The sequence below is a fragment of the Phyllobates terribilis genome, unplaced genomic scaffold, assembly GCF_046119375.1.
Source record: "Phyllobates terribilis strain yellow unplaced genomic scaffold, ASM4611937v1 Scaffold_5__5_contigs__length_657084704, whole genome shotgun sequence".
NCBI lineage: Eukaryota > Metazoa > Chordata > Amphibia > Anura > Dendrobatidae > Phyllobates > Phyllobates terribilis.
The window spans coordinates 409,757,925-409,770,911 of NW_027362765.1; the positions used below are offsets into that span (position 1 = coordinate 409,757,925).

Genomic DNA, 12,987 nt, shown 5'->3' on the forward strand with positions numbered 1-12,987 from the left:
TATCATCTGCTCACCTTGTTCATCAAGCAGGATGTTGTCCGGCTTCACATCTCTGAAATGTATCAAAATGAAGGTTATCGTATTGTTCGTCATATAATGTACATTCCGCTACTTATAAGCCCACAATAAGTGCACTGTGGTTTATTAGAAATCAGAATTCACTGACTCTCGGCCAGATTTGCAATGATCTACACACAGGAGCTGGCCAACTGGCACAAAGACACCAAAAGTTGCAACATTTTTGATGTTGCAACTTTTTAAAAGTGTTTTATGCAAGAAAACTAGCGTTAACACTTTGATGAATCAACTCCAAAAATGTTATATTATAGGGCATGTGTAATCAGAAAATAACAGGTTTTTATGCTAAATTATTATTTTTTATGTTCAATGAATTATTGATCATTTTTTTTTAGCAATTTTCCACATCACTTTTCATCTACTAAGCCCAATACTATAAGATATCATACTTGATACAAAATCTAGGTTTGTCAAACTTGTTGTATGCATCAATATTACCCATAGATAAATGTATACATTGGACTAGATCAATTCGGGAAGCCATTTCAGATTTATCAATTTTTTTTTACCTCTGCATATGCCATATCATATACAAGATTGATTGTCTTTGAGAATCATGTACTATGTCATTTACATTGATCTGTATCAGTATACATTTTATGTCCATGTAAAATGTACAATGAGAATTTATACTCTTCACTTGCGTATATAATTGTTTTGTGTGAGCGCCTGTCTTTGCAGTGCCACCCACTGGCCTAACCATGATTCATTAAAGGTTTTTTAATTCACCTTGCTTTATTTTGATCTCTTTTGTTTGGTTTTCTTTGTTGGTTAGTAAGCACAATACTAAACTCACATTTCCTGTTCTATACAGAAAAGTTTTCAGTAGCCACATTATCATACAGGCTGAATTTCAGTGACTGATAACACCTCTATATACAGTAGAAAACACAGGATCCACCATTCAATATACGTGATGTCACAGCTCACCTCCTGCTCCTGTACAATGACTGATAACACCTCTATATACAGTATAAAATACAGCATTCACCATTTACAATAGGTGATGTCACAGCTCACCTCCTCCTCTTCCTGTACAATGACTTATAACTCCTCTATATACAATAGATAACACAGGATCCACCATTCACAATAGGTGATGTCACAGCTCACTTCCTCTCCCTCCTGTATAATGGCTTATAACACCTCTATATACAATAGATAACATAGGATCCACCATTTACAATAGGTGATGTCACAGCTCACCTCCTCCTCCTGCACAATGACTGATAACACCTTTATATACAGCATATAACACAGGATCCAGGTTATATCACAGCTCACCTCCTCCTCCTGTATAATGACAGATATCACCTCTATATACAGTACATAACACAGGATCCACAATTTACTATAGGTGATATCACAGCTCACCTCCTCCTCCTGTACAATGACAGATATCACCTCAATATACAGTAGATAACCAAGGATCCACCATTCACAATAGGTGATGTCACAGCTCACCGCCTCCAGTACAATGACTGATAACACCTCTATATACAGTAGAAAACACAGGATCCACCATTCACAATAGGTGATGTCACAGCTCACCTCCTCCTCTATATACAGTAGAAAACACAGGATTCACCATTCAATATACGTGATGTCACAGCTCACCTCCTGCTCCTGTACAATGACTGATAACACCTCTATATACAGTATAAAATACAGCATTCACCATTTACAATAGGTGATGTCACAGCTCACCTCCTCCTCTTCCTGTACAATGACTTATAACTCCTCTATATACAATAGATAACACAGGATCCACCATTCACAATAGGTGATGTCACAGCTCACTTCCTCTCCCTCCTGTATAATGGCTTATAACACCTCTATATACAATAGATAACATAGGATCCACCATTTACAATAGGTGATGTCACAGCTCACCTCCTCCTCCTGCACAATGACTGATAACACCTTTATATACAGCATATAACACAGGATCCAGGTTATATCACAGCTCACCTCCTCCTCCTGTATAATGACAGATATCACCTCTATATACAGTACATAACACAGGATCCACAATTTACTATAGGTGATATCACAGCTCACCTCCTCCTCCTGTACAATGACAGATATCACCTCAATATACAGTAGATAACCAAGGATCCACCATTCACAATAGGTGATGTCACAGCTCACCGCCTCCAGTACAATGACTGATAACACCTCTATATACAGTAGAAAACACAGGATCCACCATTCACAATAGGTGATGTCACAGCTCACCTCCTCCTCTATATACAGTAGAAAACACAGGATTCACCATTTACAATAGGTGATGTCACAGCTCACCTCTCCCTGCTCCTGCACAATGACTGACAGCGCCTCTATATACAGTAGATAACTTAGGATACACCATACACAATAGGTGATGTCACAGCTCACCTCCTCCTCCTGTACAATGACTGATAACACCTCTATATACAGTACATAACCCAGGATCCATCATTCATAATAGGTGATGTGACAGCTCACCTCCTCCTCCTCCTGTACAACAACTGATAACATTTTTATACTGTACATAGCTGATAACACAACATCCACCAGTATTAGTCTAGTATGAGGCTTAGAGGCCAGTGTGAAAAATGCACGATTTCTGATTTTTTTTCTACACAAATTGTTATATCAAAAATTTGCAAAAATGCATTTGACATACAAAAACCTGATTTAAATAGGTAATTTATTGATGACACATTCGCTTTGTTGTATATGAAAACATCTCTTAATTTAAGTTTACAAGACTTTTATTTTTGGCGCTAAGGATCGCATTATTTATTTATTTTTCTTTGTTTTTGCCTCGTATATATTTTATGCTCATGTTCCAAGAGTCACATCTCTATTTTTCCGTTGATGTAGCTCTATGAGGGTTTGTTTGTGTGAGGCAAGTTTTATTTTGTAATATAATCATATCTATACATATAAATTGCTGATAAGCTTTTATTGTTTGGGGGCAACAATTCTGCCATTGTTTTCTTTTACTATGTTTTTTCTATGCTGCTACATGGCAATACACATTTAATATTCTCATCATGAATATAACAGATCTTCTGATTACTGCACCTATGGATTATATGTTGACTTCTTAGGTAATCTAATGCCAGAGCCATTTCACAGATATACAGCTTGACTGTCTCTTCCGTAAACTGGACATTTTGCTGTAGATGATATCGGAGATCTCCCCCCAGGAGTAAGTCCACGACCATAAACATGTCCTCTTCATCTTGGAATGAATACCTGAAAATTCAAATTATATCATGATGTTCAACTCAAACATTTATGGAGAAACTGAGTAGATATTGGTAATGTTTAGCTGCTAGTTATTTTATTTGGCATTGCCCCTGATCAGGGACAGCTTCTCTGGTGGACCCGGGTTTCGGCACCAGTTGATTAACGGTGCTTCATGAGGCTGAAGCTTATCAATAACTTTTTAAAAGTTTTGTTATACTTTTAAGCGACCCAGTACAATGGTTCAAGCATAACATAACCCCTTTTGGGGGTTATTTTATTGGTTTCCTGTGTCTGTAAATATTAACTTCAAAGAGTACAATATAATCAGAAGTAAAGATGAACATGTTCTTTAAATATGGAGGAAGGTCCAAAAAATCATTTCCCCTGCTGCATCCATGTTATCCTAGCCTGACACTGAGCTTACTACATTAACAGAAGATCAGCTGTCTGATATATAAAGAAATATATCAGCAAGTTTCTCCTATGTAATCTGAGAGCAGCATGATGTACAGACAGACACCCTGATTCCAGGGATGTATCACTTTCTGGACTGCTTGTTTTGATAGAATCCCTGTTTTCTCTGCTGGAGATGTAGCAGTGCTATAAATGCTGAGCTGTGTATAACCCCCCCACACCACTGATTGGCAGCTTTCTGTGGACACTGTGCAATGTCAAGAGGCTGTCAATCAGAGGTGGGGGTGGGGTTACTCAGATTAGCCTGACTGGCCTGCACGTGACACCAAGTTCATTCGTGATAATCCCCTGCTAATAAAACACTGATTGTATTGAAACTTCAACACACAGCCTAATAAGTGACATATTGCTGGAATCAGGGTCTCTTGCTCTATATTATGCTGCTCTCAGATTAAATAGCAAAAATCTGTTGCTATCAATATTGCTGTTTTCAGAAGTTTCACAAGTGATCAACCCCAACAATATGGTTGCAAGTTTCTCTTAAAGAACAACCGGACATAGACCAGCAGTGCCAGACAATTTTGCTTCCAGTGGAGTTTTTTTATACTCACAAGAATAAATTAGTTAAAAATACATAAAAAGTATATCAAACATTTGGCACGACAGCTTTGGCGTGATTTTGGGTTTCACCTGTTGGCTTCTTTCTAGGGCAAGAGCTTGGGGTAAAAGCTTACCCAGGAAGAAGCCAACAGGCGAAACCCAGGGCCAGGTAGAAGGTAGTGTGCTGCGTATTCCAATCATTTTTTCTTTATTGAAAACTCATTCTAGTATTGTTGGCTGTGATTGTCTGTGGAACTACTGGTCTCAGCAGGATTGATAGCAACATCATTGGATTAAATACACCGATACTGGAAGTGTGAAGGAAATGGAGGATGTGAATTGTGCTCTAAAGATCATAGATGCGGTAAAGTTGTTTTTACCAGATTTCTGTTCTATTCTCATGTAAAACATCATTATAAAGAGGTTCTAAAACATAACATTGTAATGTAAAATGAAAACAATCAGCACGTGTGCAATGAATCAGTGGTAGACGGGGTCTATTGATAGTGAGTGCGCTGTAAGTATCGTGTTACTTAAGAATCAACTATAATAAATGGTTTTCTCCTTGCGAAACTGTTATACGTCATGTACATGGCAGGACTAATGTACCGTGCTACTCCAAGCCATGCTTCCTGCTCGTGACAGAGAACGGGGAATATGTATTTCCCAGCATTTAATCAATGTTGGATGATGTGTACGGCGATCAATTCCAAAAATTAGATTTATTCTAATGCGTCATTTCTCAGTTGCTTGGACAGTGACATACTTATGTTTAACCCTTTCAGGGATTTAACTACAGAAAAGAATATCTGAAGAAAATATGCTGATGAATGATCGAAATATATAATTTGATCCCTCGATTGGGACTAAACTAACTTCAGGACAACCTAGCCAGGGTATTTTTTGGCCATTTATGTGTAAAAATATACCATATACCGGTACTTTATAATAATCATTTATATTTTTGAACTACTAGAAATAATCCATGGAAACTACTCGAGTCAATAGTACTGGTAAAAGAGCCAAAAGATCATATGCAATTGGCCACAGAGGTCATGTGCTTAGAAGGCGTGGTATTAAAGCTGAGGCCAGTGATTGGTCACACAGGTCATGTGCTTAGAAGGCGTGGTATAGCTGAGGCCAGTGATTGGTCACAGAGGTCATGTGCTTAGAAGGCGTGGTATCATAGCTGAGGCCAGTGATTGGTCACACAGGTCATGTGCTTAGAAGGCATGGTATAGCAGAGGCCAGTGATTGGCCACACAGGTCATGTGCTTAGAAGGCGTGGTATAGCTGAAGCCAGTGATTGGTCACAGAGGTCATGTGCATAGAAGGCGTGGTATATCTGATGCCAGTGATTGGCAATAGAGGTCATGTGCTTAGAAAGCATGGTATCATAGCTTAAGCCAGTGATTGGCCACACAGGTCATGTGCTTAGAAGGCATGGTATAGCTGAGGCCAGTGATTGGCCACAGAGGTCATGTGCTTAGACAACACATGATCAGCTAAGCAGAAGTACATAAAGACTGGCAGGGAGCACAGCAGTGGTGGTACTGGAGTGACACTAGCGTAAAGAGGTAAGTATTGATGACTTTATTATTTTATTTCTTTGCTTTCCTCTAAAAACGAATATATTTGTTGGACAACCCCTACTAAGTTCATTCACATACAAATCAATAACCCCTTGAAGAGGGCAGCTACATGACAATGCAAATTCATATAAATGAGGATTAAATCTGATATGACATGAAATCTTCTTACCAAAGATTCACTAAGAAGACGTGCTCAATTTCCTGTAAAATTTCCAACTCTCTAAATACATTCCGAACTTCATCCCGCTCGATACACTGTTGTTTATTCATGTACTTCATGGCGTACATTGTTTCGGTGTCTTTCTTCTGCACAATGCAAACCTAAATATCAGAGAAGCAGAGGTTTTTTTTTTATATATATTTGTACAATCTTGTAATATTGATTTTGCTTCATCGCCTATTGAATAAAATTAACACAAATAACTTAAACAGAAAGACGTGTCCCCCTGTATGGAAGCAAAGGGATTATCTTTTGTATTCTTTAAAACTGTGTCAAGCACCGTCCCTTTGCCCTTGCACTAAACATAATATGGAATGTTCCTTTTAGATTTTCCTAAGCCTCATTCAGATGTCTGACTATTCTCACATAAGAGAAAAACGGACCGATTATTTTGATCAGACTTTGATCAGAGTTTCATCTGGGTGTCATCAGTTTTTCTCATAAGTGGGGAAAAGAGAAAAAAAAAGTTTCTCCACCTTCTCCTTTCTGACGGTCTGTGAAAATCAAAATGAGCTGTATACATGCTCAGTCCACAAAAAATTAAGGACATGTGAATGTCCCCATAGACTATCATAAGTACTAGTTCTATCAGTGAAAACCACGGCTAGCGCTCGTATGAGAACATCAGACGTCTGAATGAGCCATAAGCCTTGAACGAATTGGAAATGGTTAAAAATATATATTGTGAATGTATTAATTTAAAGGGAAATTTAAAGGGAACTTGTCACATTCTGCATGTAGTATCTGTGGGCAGTATGGTACATAGCTGGACAAGCAGAGAAGATTGATATATAATTTTGTTGGAAAAGATACAATATGCTTTCATGTTATTCTTATAAAACTCAGCTTTGTATGTGCGTGGGAGTCCAGTGGGTGGTTGGGCGGTCCTACTTAGTAAATGGCAGCACGGAAGGCAGGCAATCACTAATAAAACCTCCTACCAGACTCCTAAGTCAAGAATCAAGCTTTTAAAAAAATAAAAAGCATGTTATATTCTATACTTTCCAACTATATATATATATATATATATATATATATATATATATACCATACTGCTAACAGATAGGACCTCATATACAATGTGACAGGTTCCCTTTAAAGTTCTTTGCTGGTTAGCTGAGGGAACCCAAAGACAAGGGCATACCTGTCTTGACTAGGGGTGTAACTACAGTGGGTGCAGGGGTTGCAGTTGCACTTTGGGTCAGAGAGGGCAGGAAGGTCCCTTTGACTTGTATGAGAAAACCAATGCAATTAAAGACCCATGATAGTTGTGACCCTGGTTGGAGATTTTGCATTGGGTCACACAAAACTTATCTTGACATAAAGCGAAACAATCAAAAAGGAGAAGTCCACTCTACACCTCCCCCCTTGAAAAAAAATCGCACACAACGTCTAGATCCCCATAGATCTCATAGACAATAGTCTGAGAATAAAAATGATGATAAAATGTTAGAATCTGTTAACAATATGGTGGTTGGGAGATGCCCAAAGTCAAGAACATAAGATCTATAGATGAAGGCCATGCAGTGACTATGTGTCCTTGGAGCGATAGGGGGTCTATTCCCATTGCTCCCTTTGTTATTAGATAGGAGAGCATGTGCAGGATTTTAGAGGTACTGTAAAGTATGGAGAAGACCTCTTGGCAAATGTACTCCAGCCCATTCACTTTTCACCAATTCATGCCCTTTCCTGGTAGCATTCCCTTAGGCTATGTTCACACACTTTGTGTTTTTTTCTTCTGCAAATCTGCTGCTAACTTTTCTCTGGCAGGAAAACAGCTGCGTAAAAAATGGGTGAAAAAATGCATCAAATACACAGCAAAAATGCAGGTGCGTTTTCTGCTGCGGAAACGCTGAAAGAAGTGACATGCTCTATTTTCCAAATACGCAAATGTAGCACCCTGAGGATTCGGCTGCTACAGGGGTATTGCACCTCAAGCCAGAGGTGTGATATTCCACTCCCGGGTAAGGATGGAGTGTGGAACTGAGCTCAGTAGGCTGCATGCACTACATACATCCCATTTCCGGGGGACAGATCAATGGTACTCCCACTAGGTATATGTGCAGGTACGACAGTGTCTGTCCCTGGCTGGAGTGGGAGGGGGGTGGAACATCCCAGTAGTGTAGGGGCAGATAGGGGGAGCAGTCTGGGTAATGCTAGGAGCTCATTGGGTGCTGGTCACCTGAGCTCACACATAGAGGGAGTATATAAGGTGGGAACCATCTTAGATCAGGGTCAGACAGGCAGACAGTTACCAGTCAGTCTTTTGTAGAGGGTCAAGCAGTCCTGAAAGAAGAGAGAGAGGAGAAGAGAAGGACCCAGAGGGGAAGAAGAGGGAACCCCAAGAGCCCAAATACAACCATAAGGGTGAAGGGTTGGCACAAGGGTACCGGATCCCAAGCTGGTGGAGGGCACTAATCCTCAGCCAGAGACCGGAGGTTGTGGGCAGGATCTGCCACGACCCCCCACTAAATCCACTGCGAAGGCACACCGAGTATAGGGTCAGGGAACCCAGAGACAACAAGAGGCCCGAGGGAGCCGGACATAAGTTTATCCCTGGTGGGGAAGGCCAGAGAAAAGGAACGTCAGAAAGGGAGCTCAGGATCACGCTCCAGAATTACCTGGGGGTTGGCCGAGTCCAGGACCTGGTGGACGCAGCACGGCTCGGGCGGTCACTCAAGGCCGGAGTGACCAGCACAACAGCAGTAAGTAAAAACCCTGAACTGCACAGCCCGACTCTGAGTCTTATTACCATCCTCACTGCACCACCACAACCACCATCCTCTACAACTGACCCCCTGAGGCTATACCCCTCCCGTTGGGGGTTATACTACCAGAAGCTGCACACACACCACCAGCCTCAGCGGACCCTGCTGCAGCGGCGGCCGTATTGACCGCAAATCAACGGGTGGCGTAGTCGACACTAAAGAACATCCAGCAACATCTGTAGGACTGCCACACACTGAGCTTGACACCCTGGGCACGGACCGGGTCACCGCCACTCGGAGACTACAACCCCCATCTGATCCGGCTCCGGGTATCCCCCAAACAACACTGGCCCAGGGGGCGCGTCACAAGCAAGGCAGAAAATACACAGCCAACAAAAAGCAACATGTGTGAACAGAGAATCCCGGTTCTCATAGACTTTGCCGGTACTGCTAGACGCAGCTGAAAATTTGCATAAAATCTGTTGCAAAATACGTAGCAAAACACAACGTGTGTGAACATGGCCTTATGCTAAGCAAGGCACATGCTAAATGGTACACGGCATGTATAATTTGTACGTTTTTTAGTATTTTCTGGCACAAATTTGTTTAGTAAATCTCCTTCATTGTACAGTGCATTGTGAAAGTATTTGGCCCCCTTGAACTTTTCTACCTTTTGCCACATTTCTGGCTTCAAACATAAAGATATAAAATTCTATTTTTTGGGGGAAGAATCAACAACAAGTGGGACACAATCGTGAAGTGGAACGAAATTTATTGGATATTTTATACTTTTTTTTAAAAAATTAAAAACTGAAAAGTGGGGCGTGCAATATTATTCGGCCCCTTTACTTTGAGTGCAGCAAACTCACTCCAGAAGTTCAGTGAGGATCTCTGAATGATCCAATGTTGTCCTAAATGACTGGTAATGATAAGTAGAATCCACCTGTGTGTAATCAAGTCTCTGTATAAATGCACCTGCTCTGTGATAGTCTCAGGGTTCTGTTTCAAGTGCAGAGAGCATCATGAAGACAAGGAACACACCAGGCAGGTCCGAGATACTGTTGTGGCGAAGTTTAAAGCCGGATTTGGATACAAAAAGATTTCCCAAGTTTTAAACATCTCAAGTAGCACTGTGCAAGCGATCATATTGAAATGGAAGGAGTATCAGACCACTGCAATTCTACCAAGACCCAGCCATCCTTCTAAACTTTCATCTCGAACAAGGAAAACACTGATCAGAGATGCAGCCAAAAGGCCCATGATCACTCTGGATGAACTGCAGAGATCTACAGCTGAGGTGGGAGAGTCTGTCCATAGGACAACAATCAGTCGTACACTGCACAAATCTGGCCTTTATGGAAGAGTGGCGAGAAGAAAGCCATTTCTCAAAGATATTCATAAAAAGTCTGATTTGAAGTTTGCCATAAGCCACCTGGGAGACACACCAAACATGTGGAATAAGGTGCTCTGGTCAGATGAAACCAAAATCAAACTTTTTGGCCACAATGCAAAATGATATGTTTGGCGTAAAAGCAACACAGCTCATCACCCTCAAAACACCATCCCCACTGTCAAACATGGTGGTGGCAGCATCATGGTTTGGGTCTGCTTTTCTTCAGCAGGGACAGGGAAGATGGTTAAAATTGATGGGAAGATGGACGGAGCCAAATGCAGGACCATTCTGGAAGAAAACCTGTTGGAGTCTGAAAAAGACCTGAGACTGGGACAGGTGTTAGAATGGCCAAGTCAAAGTTTAGACCTGAATCCAATCGAGAATGTGGAAAGAGCTGAAAACTGCTGTTCACAAACGCCCTCCATCCAACCTCAATGAGCACAAGCTATTTTGCAAGGAAGAATGGGCAAGAATTTCAGCCTCTCAATGTGCAAAACTGATAGAGACATACCTCAAGCGACTTGCAGCTATAATGGCAGCAAAAGGTGGCGCTACAAAGTATTAATTCAAGGGGGCCGAATAATATTGCACGCCCCACTTTTCATTTTTTATTTTTTTTAAAAAGTTTAAAATATCCAATAAATTTCGTTCCACTTCACGATTGTGTCCCACTTGTTGTTGATTCTTCCCAAAAAATTAGAATTTTATATCTTTATGTTTGAAGCCAGAAATGTGGCAAAAGGTAGAAATGTTCAAGGGGGCCAAATACTTTCACAATGCACGGTATAAGGACTGTGCTTTCCAGTTACATGAGAACAAACCGTGAACTGTTCATCTTGGATTGAAATTTTTGGAGTTAAAAAAATTGTTTGGGTTAGGGGTAGAAAAAACAAATACCTTTCTTTTTTGTCTTGGTATTTGTTGACATTTTTTGTGCTACATTCTTCAAAATGGCGGACGCACTCTATGAATTTTGCGCAAAGTCAAAAATGTCAACCTTTTAGCGCAAAAATTCACACATTTCCACAAAATGTTGCAAAAAAATAAGCAAAAATATCTAACGCACATAAAACCACTTCAGAAGGGGATTGAAGTACACGCGCGACAAATTTTAAGACTTTTCAAAAAGTTGAAAGCGATAAATCAGGCAAAAAAAACAACTGGAAACCCTAAACTTTTCTTACAACAACAAACAGGCGAACGCATATAAAATAGACTTAAAAAAGGCACAAATGGAAAGATGAATATGGAGCAAACAAAAAGGCGCAAAAGACCCAAAACTCAACAAAAAAGAAATGCAATGATGAAATGGGGGCTAGATTTTTCTGTCCAGTCAAAACCCAGACACCCACTGGGGGCAGTGTGATCTTTGCAGTGGGGCTCTGTCTTTTTTATGTGAGACGCTGCCCATGGGCACTATATGGTGGTATCTACGAAGCACAATCAAGATAGTTACTACATTGGGTCTATTTCATTATTTAGGAAGACCGCCATTGACAATCTCCAGCATGGTGTAATAATACTTAGAACTGCACATTATTCTCTGTTTTCACTATCAGTGATAAATGAAGTCTTCTGTCAAATCACTAAACTTGAACAAACTTTTTTTGCAATGGGAGTTTCCGTGACTGGTAGGAAAAAAGGAGACGGATGTGCGACATGGCTGTATTTTAGGAATATCCTTCCCCCGTTTTTTGCTAGAGTTATTGGATTTGTTAAAATAAGAAAAAAACATTGAATACGAATGACTGTAATGTGCAGAAAGAAGCCATCATCCATCAAGTGTGGTGCTCATCGAGAACACTTCCAGAAATATCACTCCTCCAGACTGCTGTGCATGGAACAATGGAGGAGGTTAGTTACTGCACAGAAAAACATTCATTATTGCACAGTGACAGATACTTAATATGAGTTTTACATTGCAAGCCAGCAATAAAACATTCTGTCAGAAAATTACTTGAAAACTAGAAGGATTTCAAGGTGCCAATGCACCGGCTCGTCTATCAGCTTGAGAAGAAGGAGCCTCAAGTTCTCTATGACATACTCAAGCAAAACAGCTATGATAGTGTTCAAAGTGTAATTAGCATATTAATTACCAATATTATACCTTATATGTAAAATAGCTCTCTAGTATCATCTATAGAAGGTTACCCTGAAAGTTAATGCCCAAACCAGATGTGTACATGGAAATCTGGTGTCCTCATAATAAAAGTCAGAATTGGGGGCTTCCTCATAGGCTCTTGACCACAAATAAACAACCCATTGGGTTCTCGCAATTGCATCACAGGTGACCACTAGGCATGACAGAAGATACCACATCTAAACACTAAGATGCAATGGTCGTTGTTCACCACGACATCTAAGGAATTAAACTGCTCGGATCAGAAGTATCTCAAATCACATCAGTAACTGGCGGGTGTTTGCTGTGTAAAACAGCCATCACCTGCCGAGATGGAGTGGGCTAGGTGCGAATGTCAGAAACGGGCAGATGCAAGGCAGGAGACAACTCTGGGCCTCCAAATTTGACAGTCCTCGTAGGAGTCACCTGGCCTTTGGCAATTGGCGGTAGACCCTGTGCCCAACTCTTTCAAGAACTTTAAAATTTGCTTTGATTAACTTGCCAAATCAGTGACTCCGCTCCATAAATAGCAGCAAAGGCACGCTTGCCAACTATCCTGAGGTTTCACAGAAAAAGGTGACCTCTCAGATACCCGTAAAGAGTTGTAAATTGTGAAACCTGAA

General features: G+C 40.6%; 1 protein-coding gene across 5 annotated transcripts in view; it reads right to left on the reverse strand.

Annotated features, from left to right (window-relative positions):
* Nucleotides 1–12,987, reverse strand: part of STK32C (serine/threonine kinase 32C) — a 428,186-nt gene that overhangs the window by 57,079 nt on the left and 358,120 nt on the right. For all 5 annotated transcript variants that reach the window (XM_073685111.1, XM_073685112.1, XM_073685115.1 and 2 more), the window contains 3 exons: nucleotides 6,094–6,245; nucleotides 3,151–3,324; nucleotides 15–52 (listed from right to left, as the gene is read on the reverse strand). In XM_073685111.1, the coding sequence (XP_073541212.1) occupies nucleotides 15–52; nucleotides 3,151–3,324; nucleotides 6,094–6,245 (364 nt within the window). The remainder of the gene's footprint in view (nucleotides 1–14; nucleotides 53–3,150; nucleotides 3,325–6,093; nucleotides 6,246–12,987) is intronic.